The sequence below is a fragment of the Myxocyprinus asiaticus genome, chromosome 28 (assembly GCF_019703515.2).
Source record: "Myxocyprinus asiaticus isolate MX2 ecotype Aquarium Trade chromosome 28, UBuf_Myxa_2, whole genome shotgun sequence".
NCBI classification, from domain to species: domain Eukaryota; kingdom Metazoa; phylum Chordata; class Actinopteri; order Cypriniformes; family Catostomidae; genus Myxocyprinus; species Myxocyprinus asiaticus.
Genome location: NC_059371.1, coordinates 21,474,512 through 21,495,256, shown reverse-complemented (window position 1 = coordinate 21,495,256; position 20,745 = coordinate 21,474,512). Strand labels below are relative to the sequence as shown.

Genomic DNA, 20,745 nt, shown 5'->3' with positions numbered 1-20,745 from the left:
GAGGTTATAAAGCCACTAATGCGTTTTCGTCTGATGTTTCGTCTTCACTGTTTATGCTAGGGATGTTAAGTCATTTTTATTTGTGTATCGCTTTTCACAATACACATCGTTTCAAAGCAGCATTACAGAAAATGTCTGTCAAAGTCCTCATTGAGCAGTTTAAATGGAAAAACGTGTTCGAAAATCATGCTTTAAAAATTATTTGTCTCTAGGCCCCCACTGAGCAAGCCAAAGTCGACTGTCGCAAGGAACCCAAAACTCCATAAGATGTTACTTAATGGAGGAAAAAAACCTTTTCCCAGCTGAACCTGAGAAATCAGGTTCAGCTGGGGAAGCCAGTTTCCCTTCTGGCTATACAGCATGAATATAATGCCATTAGTAATCCATAGGGCTGGGAATCATAAGGAATGTAACAATTCTGGCTCCAATTCCTCTTAATGATTCCGGTAACTAACTATTTCAGTAATTATTTTTTGTACTTTTGAGGAAGAATTGTGATTACTAATTCTCATCATTAAATGAGAAATACAATTATTGTATTTACTGCCCTTTGCCACACTTTTGCAAGTTATATTGTGCAGTTAAATATTTATGCCCCACACAGTAAAATTACGGTAACTTTACAAAAAGGTTCCATTTGTTAACATTAACATTACTGTAGTTAACATGAACTAATTAACTTAATGTTAGTTACAACATGTACTATTACATTTTTTAAAATCAAAAGTTGTATTAGTTAACATTAGCTAATGCACTATGAACTAACAATGCACAACTGTAATTTTATTAACTAACATAATTAATAAATGCTGTAAAAATATACTGTTCATTGTTCATGATACCTAATGCATTAACTAATGTTATTGAATGGAACCTTTTAATAAAGTTACCAAAATTACATTGTGAAATTGCTAACATTTGTTTTGAAACGGTTATTAATAGTTCTTTTGTCAATATCAAAAGGTCATTGTGACATACTGGTAAGCAGTAAAAGCCATGAGAGCATCACACACAGCAGAGATGCGTTCAAAAATAAGAAAAATATATCCATTACAAGCTCTAAAACTGTTCCAGTCAGAAATCATTAATATCTATGATTTGTTTACTGTCTTTGGCGTCTTGTTGTAATTACTAAGCAAATGCATGAAGATGCGGTACCATTATGGTTAAAATGTAATTGCTGTGATTAGTGGTAATGTGACCAACATTAATCTGATTTAAATTGGGATCCTCGCAGAATAGCGCTGAGATGAGTGACAGGGATATTGAGAGCACCTGGACAGCGCGCATGTTTGACACCGAGAGCACTCCTGTTAAACAGAGTGAAGCTGAAAGTGCTCATGATCGTTCAAACAGTCTCTATCACTCAACACAACGTCTGATTCTCGCAACTCTCGTTACATCACGTATACTCAGATTTGTATACGCATGTTTATTTGTGTTTAATTAGTTTTTATACCTGTTTTCAGTCTCTTTATCCTCTCTATGCTCACAGTGCAGTGATTCATAATTGCTACCGTAATGACTCTAGAAAATGGGCAACTTAATATTCATACACATGTAATTCTTACACATTTTTAAAAAACAAACCTGCAGATTCATCTGAATAACAGCATGTCTAGAAGTTTAAATTCGTGAATACTTAGAATTGCTAACAATTCACCTTCCAGAGGCCACACTGTCATGCATCAAGGACTGAGAAAGCACTCATTCATTAGAGTGTGTGTGTGTGTGTGTGAGATTCCGTGTGTGCTGCAAAAAAGATCGGCCCTGATTGTAGGCACGATCGGCCGATCACAGACTTAAAATGAAGCTCGACCGATATAGATCAGTGGCCGATCGATCGGTGCACCCCTATTTTTAACACTTTTGTGTACATGTTTGAAGGCTGCTTATTGGATCAATACAAGTAAACGTCATTATGCGACTATGCATTACTTTATGGAGAGCTTATGACCTACTAGCTAAGTCTTGCCTTAAGCACTGTCTTAGGCTAGTTACAAACTAACTAGTAGTGACTAAGCTTCATGTGGACTTTGTCTCAACTTAAGTGAGACCTTACGCACAGCTGGTGCAACCCTATCCAGCGCATTAGAATCATTCTTTTGGGAATTTGACTATATTGGGAGCACTGTAGGTTCAAAATAACAGGCTCATTTGAATTAATCTTTCAGGAATCGAACTAGTTCTCATTACCCAACCCTAGTAATCTACTGTACTGTATGTGTAATTAAAAACAATGTATTAAGTAAATGGAGTAGATGTTGGTGGGCAATGTTTAAAAAGTTTTTGAAGTCCATCCTGAATTGACATCGGAAGTGCACGTAGATGCAGTATCTTTCATTTGGCTGAAGGCTTTAGTTGGCGTTAGATTTTGTCTATGTATTCCATTTAAAAAGTGTATTCTGTCCTTTTGACCAAGATGATGCAGGCAGAGGTTTCACTTGATTGATTGATCGAAATTACTTTATAATGCCCATCCCTAGTTTATGCCAGTCACCCACACTTGAACAGCATTTTCCTTCAGAGTATTTTAGAAACGCTGTCCTTTAGCACATACTTTTAAAAATTATTACATTTAATAAACTTAAAATGGAGTTTTCAAATGAAAACTGGTTAGTGTGGCTGTGGCTTAAAGGAAATTTTAATTTTCAATTCACGTGAAACTGGGGCTACGCACAAACTCCAAAATATAACCAAGGAATTCAATCTACCAAACTCCTATCTACCAAAAATATCTTTAACTTAATTGGCTGTTTGGGACATTTGAAGGACTGAGGGTTACTAGAGACAATGGATGTAAAACATGCAGACAGAAGTCATATAAAGATACACACATCCTACAAATGGGACCGGATGTTCTACTAGTCATCCAACAACAAACTAGTGAGTAATATATATTTTTTTTTTTAACTGTGGTGCTTTTAAAGGGATAAATTGAGAGTTGCAACCTTTTTTGTAATGTTTAAGTGTGCTGACAGCGCATTGCATTTGTGTGTAGTTACTATCAGGGTGGTAATTCTTTTTTTAAAGTTGTCTTAAATCATCCTCCATTACTTAAAGCATTGCTTGTGTACAAATTCACTGCACAGTCATAATCAGACTTTAAATAGTCTACTAAAAGCAATTTTCCTGTTATAATGCATAGTTAACAGGTTAATTTGTGAGGTGTTAAGGACAGTATATTTATACTGTTGCAGATTCTTCTTTATGGTGGGGTGTCTGACAGACAACGGATTGCTTATGTTGTGCACCCACAATAATCTTGTAATTATGCACTTTTGAAGCAACTCCATGCTCTCTGGTTGCACTGAAGCACATCACTGAGCTCGGGCTATGCATAAGCAGTGCTGTGCCCCATGTTGGAGCATCTCTTAAAAAGAGCGTCAATTATTATTTTTTCTCAGACTGTAATCTAATCATCAATCTCACACCATGGCATCCCTAGTGGCAGGATTGAATTTGCACTGGAATACTGTAGTTGAATAATAGACAGCCTTTGAAACAATTTTTTGTTGCATTTTTAAAAAGAAATAGTAAGCCTGTTCATTTTGCAAATCCTATTTATTATGCTCCATTTTATATGGTTAACCTACCAGTTAAGAACTAATGTTTTAACAACTTGGATAAACATTTTGCACCGGAAAAATAACTAAGGATGAATATTCTATTTTTTCCTTTTCAAGTTTCTTTATCTTCTAGATTTTAGTCCATCCCTTGGCTGAACATTCTTGCCATTTCTTTAATCAACCAGTGCTAAAGTGCTATTTAGCTGCCATTTTTACCCCGTCTGCCCACTGTCTGAATAGAGCATCTGTTTGACATTTGGGTTGACACTATGATTTGTTGTCATCTACTTTCTCAGTCCTGCTTTGCCCTTCACTCACAGCTGCCTGCCAGATGCCTCAGCTTCATGATTAAAAACTGTCAAAGATTATGTCCCCATTTCAGTGTGGCGTCTGTCATGTTGCGATTTACATTCTGTACGTTTGAGGGTGATTAATGTTGGCGCTAGAGGCATAATTAGAGCATCATCTGCTTTAGTTATTGCTGAAGGCAGGCTTGTCACTCCCATCCTTTCTTTTCTCTCATCTATTTTTGATAAAGGCAGGTAAAGAGTTGTGCTGAAATGGATAGTTCACCCAAAAATGAATTCTCTCATTTACTCACTCCATGCCATCCCAGATGTGTATGACTTTTTCTTCTACAGAACACAGTCTTTTAGAAGAAGAATTTCAGCTCTGTAGGTCCTCACAATGCAAGTGAATGGTGATCAGAGCTTTTGTAGCTCCAAAAATCACAAAGGAACCATACAAGTAATCCATATGACTCCAGTGTTTTAATCCATGTCTTCAGAAGCAATATAATAGGTGTGGGTGAGTTCAAAATTTAAGGGCTAAATCTCCACTTTTACATCTTGGTCACAAGTGATGCCTGTTTAGTTTCACTTTCACATCTGAAAGTGAAAGTTAAAGTGGATATTTAGAATTTTAAAAAGGACTTAAATATGTTTCTCACCCACACCTATTATATTGCTTCTGAAGACATGGATTTAAACACTGGAGTCATATGGATTACTTGTATGTTTCCTTTGTGATTTTTGGAGCTACAAGGTCTGATCACCATTCACTTGCATTGTATGGACCTACAGAGCTGAAATAATCTTCTAAAAACCTGTGTTCTGCTGAAAAGTCATACACATCTGGGATGGCATGAGGGTGAGTAAATGAGAGCATTTTCATGTTTGGGTGAACTATCACTTAAGTCGATATGAAATTTACATTTTACTTAACGCACATTTTTGGTCCTATTGTGCATGATTCATCAGTGCACATTGTTCTTTGTAATCTTATCAACATGTAATTACTTGCTTCCCCTCTGTAACAACTTTTTTTGGCTTGCATCACCAATCCCTCCCCTACAACCACTTGGCTCCATCCCGCTACGTCACGCCCACTTTTCACGATCCAACAAATTCTTGATTAATAAAATCAAATCCCACCCTGCTTCAAGGAACATCCTGTTTCACTCTAAAATTTGTCAAAATGCGGTCAAACTCTACGCGTGACGCAAATCTCAGAGTCGCTCGAGCTCTGAACATGCACAGCCCGATTTTTCTAACCGTGTGTATTTGAACACACAGAATGCGGATGCGCCTGGAATTATTTACACAAATGTGAGTGGACACTTATTAAAGACATTTGTTGTCACGAAGCACTAGGTGTAATTGCAGCTAAACAACAGGAGACAAAGGTAAAAACAGCAACAGTGGATCAAGGTCAGGAGATACCTATAATTGTATAACTCGTCTGAAAGAGATTATAAAGAGATCTTTATGGGTCTAAACTCCTGAAGAGAAAGTCCAGTGGCTAATTGCATTTGTAGGTGTTTGGCGCATGCACACAGTCATATGGAGTATAGTTTTGACAGGCTCACATGTGACTGCGCAGATGCTCATGGTTTGTGTCAAAATTGAAGTATACAGTACTATGGGCTTTACAGAAGTAAAATGGGTTGTGAACACTGTCACACTGACTTAAGGAAATTAAAATTGGAGGTAAAGATTTGTATTAAAGTAGAAGAAAGGCAGGCACTTTGGGAGATCACAGATTTTACAGGGGCAGGAAAAGTCTAGGGAAGCCCAGTTTTGCATAAGTGTTAAATGTGGACTCGATCGTTAAGACAAAAGCCACCACTGTTCCCCAGGCCTGACAAATCCCCGGAGCCCCCTCCGCATTTCAATCAGCTCTACACGGAGGGGAGCAGCAAACCAGCTGCAAAGCCCCTGCCCATAAGAATCAAAATAATGGAAAAAAACATTCACCAACATATGTTATGCCTGGCAGTATCATGCAAAAACACCAGACAAAGAATGAACACGTTCCCGCAGAATGATGTTGCCTCACCACTGTGTATCATGTGAAATCTCATTTAAAATGGCCATCGCGTCAGCTCAGTAAGAGGCTGTTGTCTATGTGCGTTGGTTCTTTGCCATGGAGCCTAATTGCTCCCTGCATAAAGAGTGTGCAAATGAACATGTTTCCTACTTTCTAAAGGTTGGACAGCCATTGAAAACTATATTGTTTGGCATTCACAAACTTGCCACCCACTTCTTGGTGTTTCTCTGCCTCGGGTAGGCCAGCGGCGGAGAGGCATGACCCGTTTAAAAGGTTGTTTACTTGTATCAGAGAAAGGGCTAAGATGCTCCTCAATGAACTCTTGTCTACAATTCAATTACCCTTGGGCCCCCTCAGCAGCTTCATGTTTCATTCATATCTATGCTATATAGTAAAAACAAGATTTTTTTTTTTTTTTTTTTTTTTTTAAAAGACTGCCCCAATTGATGGATATCAAATTTAACAGGGATATAATTTAGGAGGAAAGGTATTACATTTGAAACTAGGGGTGGATAAAAATATTGTTTTACTGATTAATCGCGCTTTTCATTTGAATGATCTCTATCAATTCTTAAATCCCAAGATCTATCTTTCACTCAATACGCAACTACAATGAGAGGAAATCACTCGCATTTGCAACCAAATTTCGTGCTATGCAACTAAAGTGAATATATTTGGCAACTGACTGGTAAATGTTTACATTTCACTCACCGGTAATTGTGTAGTTTAGTCGAAGTGCTCAGCAGCAAGATCCCTTCACAGCGTGTTGAGAGTAAAAGTTGTTCATTGTAATGTGTCTCCAAGACGAGATCCATTTGTCATTTGAATATGGTCTCTTATACCCTTTCTGTTCTTTAGAGTCAGTTGTTGATCAAAAAACAACTACAAAAACATTTAATTAAGAGGATGTTATTATTAATCACTGTGCGATATAATGATAAACTCAGCAAAAAACTAAACGTCCCTTTTTCAGGACACTGTATTTTAAAGATAATTTTGTAAAAATCCAAATAACTTAACAGATCTTTATTGTAAAGGGTTTAAACAATGTTTTTCAATGCTTGTTCAATGAACCATAAACAATAAATGAACATGCACCTGTGGAACGATCGTTAAGACACTAATAGCTTACAGATGGTGGGCAATTAAGGTCACAGTTATAAAAACTTGGGGCACTAAAGAGACCTTTCTACTGACTCTGAAAAACACCAAAAGAAAGATGCCCAGGGTCCCTGCTCATCTGTGTGAACGTGCCTTAAGCATGCTACATGGAGGCATGAGGACTGCAGATGTGGCCAGGTAAATTGCAATGTCCGTACTGTGAGACAGCGCTACAAGGAGACGGGAAGGACAGCTGATTTGTCCTCACCATGGCAGACCACTTGTAACAACACCTGCACAAGATTGGTACATCCGAATATCACACCTGCGGGACAGGTACAGGATGGCAACAACAACTGCCCAAGTTACACCAAGAATGCACAATCCCTCCATCAGTGCTCAGACTGTCCGCACTAGGCTGAGAGAGGCTGTACTGAGGGCTTGTAGGCCTGTTGTAAGGCAGGTCCTTACCAGACATCACCGGCAACAACGTCGCCTATGGGCACAAACCCACCTTCGCTGGACCAGACAGGACTGGCAAAGAGTGCTCTTCACTGACGAGTCGAGGTTTTGTCTCACCAGGGGTGATGGTCAGACTCGTGTTTATCGTCGAAGGAATGAGCGTTACACCGAGGCCTGTACTCTGGAGCGGCATCGATTTGGAGGTGGAGGGTCCGTCTATGTCTGGGGCGGTGTGTCACAGCATCATTGGACTGAGCTTGTTGTCACTGCAGGCAATCTCAATGCTGTGCGTTACAGAGAAGACATCCTCCTCTCTCATGTGGTACCCTTCCTGCAGGCTCATCCTGACATGACCCTCCAGCATGACAATGCCATCAGCCATACTGCTCGTTCTGTGCGTGATTTCCTGCAAGACAGGAATGTCAGTGTTCTGCCATGGCCAGCGAAGGGCCCGGATCTCAATCCCATTGAGCATGTCTGGGACCTGTTGGATCGGAGGGTGAGGGCTAGGGCCATTCCCCCCCAGAAATGTCTGGGAACTTGCAAGTGCCTTGGTGCAAGAGTGGGGTAACATCTCACAGCAAGAACTTGCAAATCTGGTGCAGTCCATGAGGAGGAGATGGACTGCAGTACTTAATGCAGCTAGTGGCCACACCATATACTGACTGTTGATTTTGACCCCCCCCCCCTTTGTTCATGGACACATTATTCCATTTCTGGTAGTCACATGTCTGTGAAACTTCAGTTTATGTCTTGGTTATTGATTCTTTATGTTCATACAAATATTTACACACGTTAAATTTGCTGAAAATAAAAGCAGTTGAAAGAGGACGTTTCTTTTTTTTTTTTTTTTTTTTTTTTTTTGCTGAGTTTATATCGTTGCCACGATATAAAGTGTCAGCCGATAGAGATTTTGCTATATAGTGTATATCGCGATATGAAAATATCCATTTGCGCAGTGCGAGTATCTATCAGTGGCCTTGCTTCACGTGAGACTGAAACCAAGCTTGAGCAGGGAATGAGTTGCGGCTGGTAAAATCTGCACGTGCTGGTTTAGCGGCAGATTCACTAAAAGAATTATGCAGATCAGGCAATGGTGCAAATGTGCCCAGAAACTCATTGCTGATTCTTTACCATTCTGATTTTGCAAGCCGATTGTGAGCGCTCTATAGTGGAGGATGCAGCAGTCCACCATGATTAACACTGTTCCGGAACCAGTGGCGGGATGTGAATTTAAAATCTAGGCCTTCAGTGTGATTTCATGCCATTTAAGAAAACACAGTTTCACAATGAATAAGACACCCTATTCCTTTGGGCATCATACATTATGTCGCAGCTAACTAGTAATACCAATTGACATTTTAAAAACACATCCACGCATGAAAGCCAAAACTTGAAACGACACAATGCTCAAGCAAGCCTAATTTTAACTGCAGCATGACTGTTTTGTGAAATGAATGTCTCCCGAACAGACATTCGAAAATCATAATTTTTCACATCTACCAAGGAGGTCTATAATACCTAGAAAAATCTAATAATATTTGTGATTTTTAAATGTTGCTTGCAATAAATTTGTCATGGTACACGGTTATGCTGCGTTTCATTCAAGTCGGATGTGGGATATTCCTACTTGATATCTTCGACCATAAATGCATTCCATTCCCCGATATTCGGAACTGCAATGCTCCCGTTAGCTTAGCAGGGGTTTGACTCTCAGTAGAGATGTCTCCTAGCAACCCAACTGATAAACAATGCTGCAGCGCTAGCATTTGTGCTTCAAGTGTACCATTATCAAAAGAGATTATAATGTTTTATACACCTGTTTCTGCAGGCGTTTATTAAACAAGCTTTAATATCATGTAATGTGGAAACAAACTCATTTATTGATATTACTTAAAGTGAATGTTTATCACTTACTTTGTATATCTCCTTGAGTGTCGACATTTTTGTGACATCATGCCCCTGCATCTCGGCAAAATTGGAGTTGAGAATTTCTGCACGAGCCAACAAGTTTTAATTCTGACTTCAAGATGCATTCCATTGCACTTTTCCTAGTAGGAGGTTGTAAAATCCGACTTTCCGAGTTGAATGTAATGCAGCGCTACTTTTCATAACTTGATCCGACACTGAATTCTCAAGCAGCCTAATTAACACTAGAAAACTCCTGATGTTGCTATAACAATGCAAAAAGCACTTACCAATTTACTTGAAGTGAAAATCAGTCCTCCTTTCCTGTTTAAGAAATTAAGCAATCACACGGTCACACAAGGACCTCTTTCTCAACGGAAATACCAGCAGTGATGACAGGCGACTCGTCAGCAAGATCTCGTTCTCTTCACTTTCAAATTACGTACATCACTTAAAGCGTGATTGTGTCTCAAGGCCTGCTAGAAGGCCTCGACCAGGACGTATCCTAAAGATCACACCCACCAAGAACAAATAAATCAGTCTGATTGGCTGATGAATCTGACAATCTGACTTTAGTTGCTCATTCATTTGCACTGTTGAGGGATTCTGTAGAAATTCTGAAGGCCTGAGGGGGTGGAGCTCAGACTCGCGTGCTGTTTCGGCTAACGAGCTTAGCTTTGGGCATGAGATTTGTGAAACAGTTGTCACACTTTGCTTGTAAGCATCAAGGAATAAATTCTGACTGGATAAACTTTAGTTTTTCTCTTTGTTTGTAGATAAATTAAGAGTGGAAAGCGATTTATTTTATTTTTTAATTTTTTTTTATTTTTTTAAATTATATATGCAAAAAGGTGATTTGAGAATGAAAGGATAAAATATTTATTTATTTGGCATGTGAGAAATCGCCACTGTCCGGGACACTGTGATCCAGATACCTGAATCATCTCTTTAACATGCAGAGGTGCGCTTGACTACACCGCACATCTGTACTTCTCCATCATTTGATGAATTATTGCTGATATAATCAAAAGTCAGGAAAATGAAGTGGAGCTTGTTAAAACTGTTGCGACTGTGGTGTAGGTTCACAAAAGCCGACACATTAGAAAAATGTAATCTGCAAACTGTAGCTCGACGATAGTCAATTACAAGTAATACAAGCAATCTGTTTTACCACCTCAAAATGACGCACACTAAATATTATGAAAGCCAAAAGATGCGCTCTGCATTAATTCCGTCTTTTTTTGTAAGGTGTTTTCAAAAATATTTATTTTCTGCAAGTTAACTGATTTTTATTGATTTTCCAGAAAAAAGTACTATATCGTGATGTATATCGTTTTCGTAATATGAATAGAATTAGATGAATAATTTTGTGTCGCGCTGATGTGGTAAAGCCATTCGAGTCCTAGTTAACGTGCTCATTTAAAAGCGTTGTTTACAGAAATGCAGTTATTTTTGTTAAAGAGACAGTACCGGTTTTAGCACGTGTTCAACAAATCAATGTAAATACTTGTAAATAGTACGAATGATGCAATTTAACAATATGTAACAATATATGAAAAATCTTATTGAATGCATTTTATTTAAGCTAAAATGTGACAAGTGATGAAAAATTAAGTATAATTGGTCAAATTAATATTTTCCTAATAAACCTAGTTAAAAGGTTCCCTGTATAATTAACAGCATTAGCTGGGAGATAATTTCTTTTATATGCAAGCAAAAGGGACATTATAACTGAAATAAACCCATATGAATCGATATTGAATCGGAGAAATCTGTATCAATACCCAGCCCTATTTGAAACGAGGGCATCGGGTGGGGATTTCACACACTACACTGGTATGTCTAGTCTCTACATATGATTAATTTCCTCCTCCTCAGCCTATTTTGCCACTGACCTTGTCTGGCGGAACATTGCCGCCTTAAATTTGCGATTATCCCTGAAAACAACTCTGCTTCATATATATTTTTATAGCCAGACATTCATTTCTTTTCCTGTTATCTTCAGACTAGACAAGCTTAAAAGAGGAAATAGCCTGTCTTTTTTCCCTCCCTTATTTCCTATTTTTAAAGGGCATTGTGTGAAGCAGACAACATAAGGCGGTGGGATTTGTGGTAAAGCTGTAGAGATTTATTTCTTCTCTGCCTTGTCATGTGATGCAGTGGGACTCTGAAAAGAGCCTTGGACCAATAAACTGCATTGTAACAAACACAAGTGAGGCATTGAGCATGTGACTGACAGAATATACTGTTGCTGCAGTATTAACAGTCCACTGTTCTCTTTGAGTTTGTGGTGAAGTGTGTTTATTTTGCTTTTAACTGTGAGAGAAGGCATTCAGTGCATTCCAAACGGAGTAAATGATGGCTTTGCTGAGCAATTAGAAGGGAGAGCAGTCATGGCAGCCATGTTTTAGGGAAATTACAAACAAGCTCCAAAAAAAAGTCTCAAGTGTGTTCCGTATGACTTATTTTTGTAGTCTACACCTTTTGAGCCCTCTGAAGCTCTCAGTCAGGTTGCCATCCAAGTTATGAATAATGTAAAAATCTGAAAATAGCAGAAATAATTTGCAAATAAAGCAGTGTTTCCATCACGTGTGTGCATGTGAACAAAATTGTAAGTTTCCTAAAAAATTATGCAAAATGGAAGTTGTAGCCACTGGGTAAGCAGCTGTGGCTCTTTTAAATGTAGCAGGCCTAAATTACTTGTTTTTTAGAGTGTGTAGAAAAACATGCTCTGACGAACGTTTGTCAACAATCTGCGCAGATACCTTTATGAATGGGAGCGACAACATGTCAGAAGTCTTGGGAGGTATTAAGGTAGCCAATCATTTTGATGGCAAGATTTTGCTGTGTTCCTATTCAGAGTAGGATGTGGGATTTTCCTGCTTTATCTCAAATCTCCATCCATAAAGGCAATCCTTTGCCAGATGCTCGGAAGATGACATTTATGGAAACAACTGCAACACTCCCGTTAGCTTAGCAGGGGTTCGACTGTCACCAGAAATGTCTCCTAGCAACCCGATTGATAAACAATATTGCAACGCTAGTGTTTGTGCAACAGGTGTACGATTATTAAAAAAGGATAATTTAGGATAATTTACTGTGTTTTGTACACCTCTGTAGGAGTATGTTAAACTGCTTATGTAATCTAGGACCCTTGACTCATTGACTGACATTTTTTATTAAAAGTGAATGTTTATCACATACTTTGCTAATCTCCCTGGGTGCTACCATGTTTGTGTGACGTAACGCACCTGCATCTCAGCGAAATCAAAGTTGAAGATTTCCACATCAGTTTCCAAGTTGGAATTCCGACTTCAAGTGGCGTTCCGTTGTACTTATCCTGATAGGAATTTGGAAACTCATCAAGCTGGGACTTATCAAGTTGAATGGAATGAGGCATTTGGCTCCAGCTTTTCCGAATGACCAGAACATCATTTGAGATGCCATGCAATGATATTGTTATGCTTGTTAATCAAGTTGCGGGCAAATTCAGTCGTATAATTATTTTTATTTTTTATGCTCATCTAGGAATTCATTTGGTAACTGTTTCCATCTTAGTTCATGTGCATGTCGTCTTATTGTGAGGTGGAATTTTTTTTTCTCAAGCGTGTGTTCGTTGTGCACACATTTTGGAAATTGAACTCGCACCTTGGTGTTTTCATCCAGCAAATGCAATGGAGGGTTAGGCTTTGAAGGGAATAAGCCATAGGAATGATCACTTCTGAATGGAACTTATCCACTTGAGTTTGTGCTGACAAAAGCCTAATAAAAAGAGGATGTTATTCATTAATTGCATAGTAGCTTATTGCAGAGACTTGTAACACACAGAACTGTGTTGTACTGACAGATTTCCAAAAACTAAACATCAGCTTTTGTAACCCACACGATACACATGTACACCTTGGCTTTCATGTCCTACTTTGTTTACTAGAGTTCATGCAGGGTTGGGGTGGGAAAGAGAACTGGAGAACCGGTTACAAACGGAACCACAACGTTACTTTTTGTATATTTCTTGTTTTCTAAATTACATTTCATTGTGTTGTGACATGGAAAAAGGTAACAGTAGCAACATTGATTTGTCAGTCATTAACTGTTGTGTTTCTTGCTTTTATCTCCCTCTAATCTCCCCAGGTGAGTTTAACTAGCAGCTGCTTTGACCTGGTTTCCCAGCAACCACTGACATAAAAACAGCTGCCTTGCCCCTCCTCCATTCAGGAGGCCATAGTTGAAGGAGTGGACCCTGACTGCCCTCTTTTTCTGGTATTCAGGGAGGGGGAACGAGGCGCTATTAAATCCACCCAGAGCATGGGGCAGAAGGTTCCGGGAGGCATAAAGACTGTGGACATGCGGGACCCGGCGTTTCGGCCTCTTAAGCTAGACCTGCAGGCCCTGGACTATACCAAGCCCTCCCGTCTGGATATGTTGTTAGATATGCCACCAGCAACGCAGGATGTTCAAGTGCAGCACTCGTGGAACAACGATGACCGATCGCTCAACATATTTGTTAAAGAGGACAATAAACTTATATTCCACCGGCACCCGGTAGCACAGAGTACAGATGCTATCCGGGGCCGGGTGGGTTATACACGGGGACTACATGTTTGGGAGATCAGTTGGGCCATGCGCCAGCGTGGTACCCATGCCGTTGTTGGTGTGGCGACTGGAGAGGCCCCATTGCATTCTGTAGGATACACTGCTCTTGTAGGAAACAATAACGAGTCTTGGGGCTGGGACCTGGGACGCAATAATCTCTATCATGATGGCAAGAACCAGCCCAGTAGAACCTATCCAGCTTTTCTTGAGCCTGATGAGACCTTTATTGTCCCAGACTCATTTCTTGTTGTCCTGGACATGGACGAGGGGACTCTAAGTTTTATAGTTGATGGACAATATTTAGGGGTTGCTTTCAGAGGACTCAAAGGAAGAAAGCTATACCCCGTTGTGAGTGCTGTGTGGGGACACTGTGAAATCAGAATTCGGTACATCAATGGTCTTGATCGTAAGTACTATCTTTTACGTTTGAGTGTACTGAATGCTTCCTGTCCATTATCTATGTTGTCGGAACAATCCAGTGTTTCAACGGTTTAGTTTGGTTCATGCAGACTTCTCTTGAATAACGAGGTTTACTTTTGTGGTTTGTTACAAATTAAGTGTCCAGAGCTTGTGTATGGAAGGCTTTGTTCCTCATCCATTAATTATGTGCAGCCAGCTCCATTTACCTGATAAAAACCATGACATCACTCATTATCTCACATACGTCCCTAACCTAAAAATGAAAATTCTCTTATTCGCTTACCCTGATGCAATCCCAGATGTGTATGACTGTCTATCTTCAGCAGAACACAAATTAAGGTTTTTAGAAAAATGTTGAAGCACTGTAGTCCTTATAATGCAAGTAAACGGGTGCCATCAGGCTGCTGGCTATTTGACGGTCCAAAAGGCAGCATTAAGGCAGCATAAAGGTAATCCACATGACATGAGTCAATCAATTAATGTCTTCTGAAGCAAATCGATAGGTTGGTGTTAGAAACCAATCGATAATAAAACTTAAAATCTTTTCCTGCCAGCATTCGACGCATCAGTGATGCAAGCGCTATTGCGCGTTCATGCGAGAAGTTGGAAGCGCGCTTTGTATACAACAGAGGAACGAATAGCGAGAGTTAGTTCATTTCAAACAGCATCCCAGCGTTGGCCAGAAGCAATGATTTTAAAGTTAAACTTTTTAATTATCAATGTGTTTCTTACACCAACCTATAGATTTGCTTCAGAAGATATTAACTGATCCACTGGAGTTGTGGCTTACATTTATGCTGCCTAAATATGCCTTTTGGACCGTCAAATAGCCAGCAGCCTGATGGCACCCGTTTACTTGCATTATCAGGACCTACAGAGCTTCAACATTTTTCTAAAAACCTTAATTTGTGTTCTTCTGAAGAAAGACAGTCATGCACATCTGGGAATGCATCAGGGTAAGTGAATAATATATAAAATGAGAGAGAGCCTGTAGAGTTGCGTTCACAATGCATGCCAGCCATTTGGAAATAAAGCGAACTAAACTCGCAGCACCTCCAAAGATGTTCGGAAATAATTTGCAGCATTTTCATAGATTGACATTCTTGCAAACAGTTTTCATAACAAATGAAACAGAAAAAAAAAAACTCTTTACATGCACTTGTTCCACGAGACAGGCTCGTCGTGCTGCACACCTCTGAACAAACAGCATTGACTGCTTTTGTTAGTTCTTAAAAAAATATTATAGTTTCTTCAAGCGCGTGTCTTTGACTAACAGCATTTCTTGTCATGTGAACTGGATTCAGCCTTGCTAGTTAAACTCACCTGGGGAGATTAGAGGGAGATAAAAGCAAGAAACAACAGTTAATGACTGACAAATCAAATCCTAGTTTCACACCCTGGCCACGGTTTAATATATTTGCCGACTTCCCAGATCCATGGTTTTGCCATTTCCCGATATTGTCAATCATTGTGTTTTCACAATTGGCATCGGGATCTTTGAAAGACATCGTCGATATCCGATTACATCATCCTATCACCCAGCCCTACGGACTAACTGAATCACTTTTGGTTTTGACCGGGAGTTTAAAAGTTGAGGGCTTTTAAAAGATCATTCGATCGTTTAAATAAGAGCTAACCTTGAAACTAGTTGGTGAGTAATGCCTTCCCTTAAAATGTGCAAACATTACAGTTGCATTAAATTTGTGCTGCTTTTACATGTAGCAGATCTGCAAATCTGACTCATTTCCTCAATCCAGTAAACTGTAATGAGTCAGTTCTGGAGGACATTCTTTGTGACGTTATCAATCTGTGGGAAGGGGTAGACTTGCAGCTGTCCGTGTGAAGGCCAGACATGACTGCTGTTGAGTAACCCACCCTGCTTTCTGTGGAAACTGTCTCCTGGCTCTTAATGATGTTCTGTCCAATGGAATACACGTTTTATCAGCCTGATGTTTTGCATACCTTCAGATGATAAAATGGCTCTTAAAAGTCTGCCCTGGGTGAACCATGTGTAGGAACATTTAATGAAGGTCTGGCTTTGGAAGGGATTGGTACTGCAGCCTTCAATGCATTACATCACATCAGTTCAGGATACAGGTGTTCCCATTTTTGGAAAGGTCTCATCTCCTGTGTGTGAGAATAGTAGCCAAAAAGTTACTTCAGACTCATGACTCCAAGACCTTGGCTCACCTTTGCATCTATCTTGTGTCAGTGCCTTTAATGCATTCATTGTCTTGGTTGCAGTCGGATGAGGTATAATTGGGCTGTTATTTATCACTTATATCATTCTGTTTTGTTTCCCCAGTGTCTCGTTTACAAACGTGTGTGTTTTATGAAGTAATCGCAACATGTGAGCAGGTGGTGGTGTATGAAATTCTGAAATGTGTAGCACTTGGGGTTTATGACTGATCTCAAGAGGACCTGTGGGTGAACTTACGATACTTCTGAAGTTTGCACAGTGTTTGTGATTTGATGTTTCTCAGAGATCTACCCTACTAATTCTGGTTATTTTTAAGTGTCTGATAACCAACATGTAGAACTGGTTTTTGAATTGTTCTGCATTTGGCACCATAAGTAAACCAAGTAGACTACAATAAATAAAACAATACAAATTGTACTTTTATTAGTAGTATACTTTATTTTATAATTATTTAATAAAATAATAATGGTAAAATTTAATGAAAAAGTTGCTTGTATTTTATTATTTACAATAAAATGATAAATGTTTTTATTACTAAAAAAAAAGTATTAATGAATATTAATGGCATTTAAATTTGTGCAAAATAGTTTGATCTAGATGGTTGCAAATGTATTCATCTTTGATTTGGCAATATATAACTGTTAAGCTTAAAATAACACTTCTCACTTGAATACATACATTTATTCAAATGTTGATTTGATTACATTCAATGAATATTAACAATACTTCAAATTGGTGCAAAAAGAAATGGAAAGAGAAACTGACTGATTGTTTGTTAAATGTGAAATCTGTAATTTTTTTTAATCATTTAAAGTTTTACTCCCAAATATATGAATGGTAATTAAGGCCAAGTATATTTCATTTGTCCATGTTGCTGATCACTCCGTGCAGATTTTCTTGACCCACGGACGCAGTCCACGTCTGTGAACATCGTCAACACATGCGCCTGCCTGCCATTGACTGTACTAAGAGTATCACAAAGCAGTTGTAGTGGGCATGCTTCGAACATGTTCGTATTCGCTTGCAGTCAGAAAAGTATACTTTGAAGGCAATGCGGTCAGATGGGCGCTATCCAATCCAGAAAGCTGAAAAAAGTATACCTGAGACTTTAGGATCACATGACCAGCTGAATACTACTCAATATCAGTAACCATCCTCTTATTGGACACTTTCACTCATGGATTACATTTCAGTGTTAGTCACCTATTCAAAAATTACTGTGTGCACCTTTTAAGGATACATGTTGCCTAAACAGTTTTTTCCTGTTGAACGCTTGTGGTCTAATGCTGTTGGGTGCTATTCCTTAAACCCATTAAATGATGCATAGGTTGACCTAGTATTACAAAACTGCTAACTATTAAAAGGGACAGTTCACCCAAAAATGAAAAATCTCTTATTTATTCACCTTCATGCTATCCCAGATGTGTATGACTTTCTTTCTTCTGTGGAACACAAATGAAGAAATATCTCAGCTCTGTAGGTCCATACAAAGCAAGCGAATGGTGATCATCAGACCTTTGTAACTCAGGTGTTGGTGAGAAACGGAACAATATTTAAGTCATTTGTCACACAGTCTCCACTTTACGTCTGAAAGTCACATGTGGTGCCTGTATAGTTTCACTTACACTTCTGAAATTGAAAGTTAAAGAAGAGATTTAGAGTAAAAAAGGTTTTAAAGGACTTAATTTATGATCTGTTTCTCACTCACCCATCTGAAGATATGGATTTAACCACTGGAGTCGTATGGATTTTTTTGTGATTTTTGGAGCTACGAAGGTCTGATCACCATTCACTTGCATTGTGTTGACATAATGAGTTGGGATATTCTTCTAAAAATCTTTGTTCTGCTGAAGAAAGAAACTCATACACATCTGGGATGGCATGAGGGTGCGTTAAGAGAATTTTCATTGTTCAGTTAACTATCCTTTTTAAGTACAAAAAAGAATGAATATTGGCTGACCAATTATTTGTCTATATCTGGTTTCTGATGAATTTCTGTCTCTCTCTCTGTTCCTGCAGCTGAACCTCTGCCTTTAATGGACCTCTGTAGGCGCTCTGTGCGGGTGGCATTGGGGAGAGAGCGACTGTGTGAAATCCATGGACTGCCCTTACCTGCCTCCCTTAAGAACTACTTGCTCTACCAATGATGATAGTAGTGCCTTTAACAACTGTATAAGGCATAACATTCGCCTCTGCATGTCTCTGGGATTTCTCTTTCTGGCAAGCCTTTTTCATTACAATATTTTTCTGGTTTCGGGGCTATACTCAAGTCACTGGGTATGGTACCAAAAATATTTTTTACAAATCAGACCAAGAACACCTCACTATAAAGTTTGATGCTTTTACAATCAAGTGGGAAATCCTTGATGCGAGTCTCGATCTTGCTTCACTGGACATTAAACTGAAGGCTTCCAGAACCCTGTGGCAGGTACTCGTCTGAAAACAAGAACCCTTGTCCTCTCTGCACATGGCTTTGTGAAACCAATGGTTTTTCCAAGGCCTTCTCCTTTTATAAGTTGTTTTTACTCTGTCCTTGCATTAGGTTTTTTAATGATGTTGGCATACCTTAAACATTCTTGTATCATGTCATTAAGGGGTCTATTTAGAGGCTCTGTTGGCAATGCAGATTATCAAGTCAACACTTTAGGCTTAACAACCAGCAAGTTTAAATGGGTCTGATGATCACAATGTACCTGGATAATATCTACTCCATTTGTATTCAGTTTTTCCTTGTAGTCCTAATCCTTCCCTGTGCAGTCAGTGTAATAAAAGGTAATGGAGTCTACTTCAGTGCAGGGGCTGTGGTCAGCTTTTAAATGGTTAAAAAATGTTGACTCACAGCACGCTCCGTGGAAGGCAATGGCTTCCCCACTCGCTCCTGGAAGTTTAAAAATAGCCTGCTTTCAGCTGCTAATCTGACCGTCTGGCCTGGAAAAACAGTCTTTGACATCTGTCTGTGATGGGGGTTGAGAGACTAGCATTCATGGAAACAACCGAAAGTGTGTAATGCTGGCTTTTTTTATCACTCAGTAGTCAACAAGTCTCTCTCCTCTGTTCACACTGCAATATCTGAAGTGCCTGGCTTATGAGACTGGTATATTGTTTAGAGAAGCCATGAATATAAGTCTTTTTTTTTTTTTTCTTCCTTAAAAGATTGAATCACTGTGAGCCATGTAGCATACATGAATCAATAAGAGGCTGTATAGCTTGCTCTCTTGTATGGCCCCTGAATCCTGTGAACACCTACAAAACTTCTGCAAGTTCCTCCTGGTTTTGCCTGTTTTATTCATAAAAGGACAGTTTTTTTTTTTTTTTTTTTTTTTTTAAACCTGTTGAATATTTGTTGGGGCATAAAGCAGGGATCGAGTTAATCATATCCTGATGTTTAGGAAAAAAGTGATAAGGAAATGTTGATCTTTTGCTCTGCTTTTTTTTTTTTTTTTTAAGAATTGATGCAAAGATGGTAAGATTGCCAATTATTGTCACTGTTTTCCATGCTAGTCTTTTTAGATGTAAATTGTAGTTCATGTTTGGCATTCATTTTGCTAATCGTGATGGGGATAGTTTGGTTCCCCATTTTAAACCCTTCCTGCCTGCAGACCACCATTTGCTTTGTATTCCGTGATGTAGATAATATTGGTAACTATCTAATAAAGTTTATTATAATTGATCTTTTTTCTAGCTGTGTTTGTGCTTTTACATTTAGATTTTTACAACTTTGATTAAATTTTTGCAGAGACTAACAGTAGGGGAGGTTTGAATGGATGTTTATACAACATTTCATGCCAGAAACAAGAGTGCATATATTCACAGACAAAAAACCTATTTACAAAAATTTGTCGTCCAGGCACCACAGGCCAGACTGAAATTTATATTTGGGGGACACGGGCCATGTGCACACAGAGTTTGGTTATTTAGGCAAATGCCAACTGCGTTCTGCAACTAAATTTTAAGCCGAACAAATTCAGGAAGCAACCACCGTATTTACATTAAAATCTGCATAGTGTGTACAGAACCAGACTGAATAATTAATTAGTTGATGACGCTCTCTTTTAGACACTGTACATTGACAGTCTGAGGTACGTGTCTTGATTAATCTCCAATCTTTGACTCTGTCTCTCTCCACAGTTGTTGCTTTCATCAGCTTTGCTGTCTTGCTGTAAC

At 38.9% G+C, this 20,745-nt stretch overlaps 1 protein-coding gene across 1 annotated transcript in view; it reads left to right on the top strand.

Moving 5' to 3' along the window:
* Nucleotides 1-20,218, top strand: part of LOC127419010 (SPRY domain-containing SOCS box protein 1-like) — a 28,613-nt gene extending 8,395 nt beyond the window's left edge. The window contains exons 2-3 of the mRNA XM_051660027.1: nt 13,500-14,367; nt 18,601-20,218. Coding sequence (XP_051515987.1) covers nt 13,674-14,367; nt 18,601-18,728 — 822 coding nt within the window. The 5' untranslated portion in view covers nt 13,500-13,673 and the 3' untranslated portion in view covers nt 18,729-20,218. The remainder of the gene's footprint in view (nt 1-13,499; nt 14,368-18,600) is intronic.
* Nucleotides 20,219-20,745: the final 527 nt, after the last annotated feature.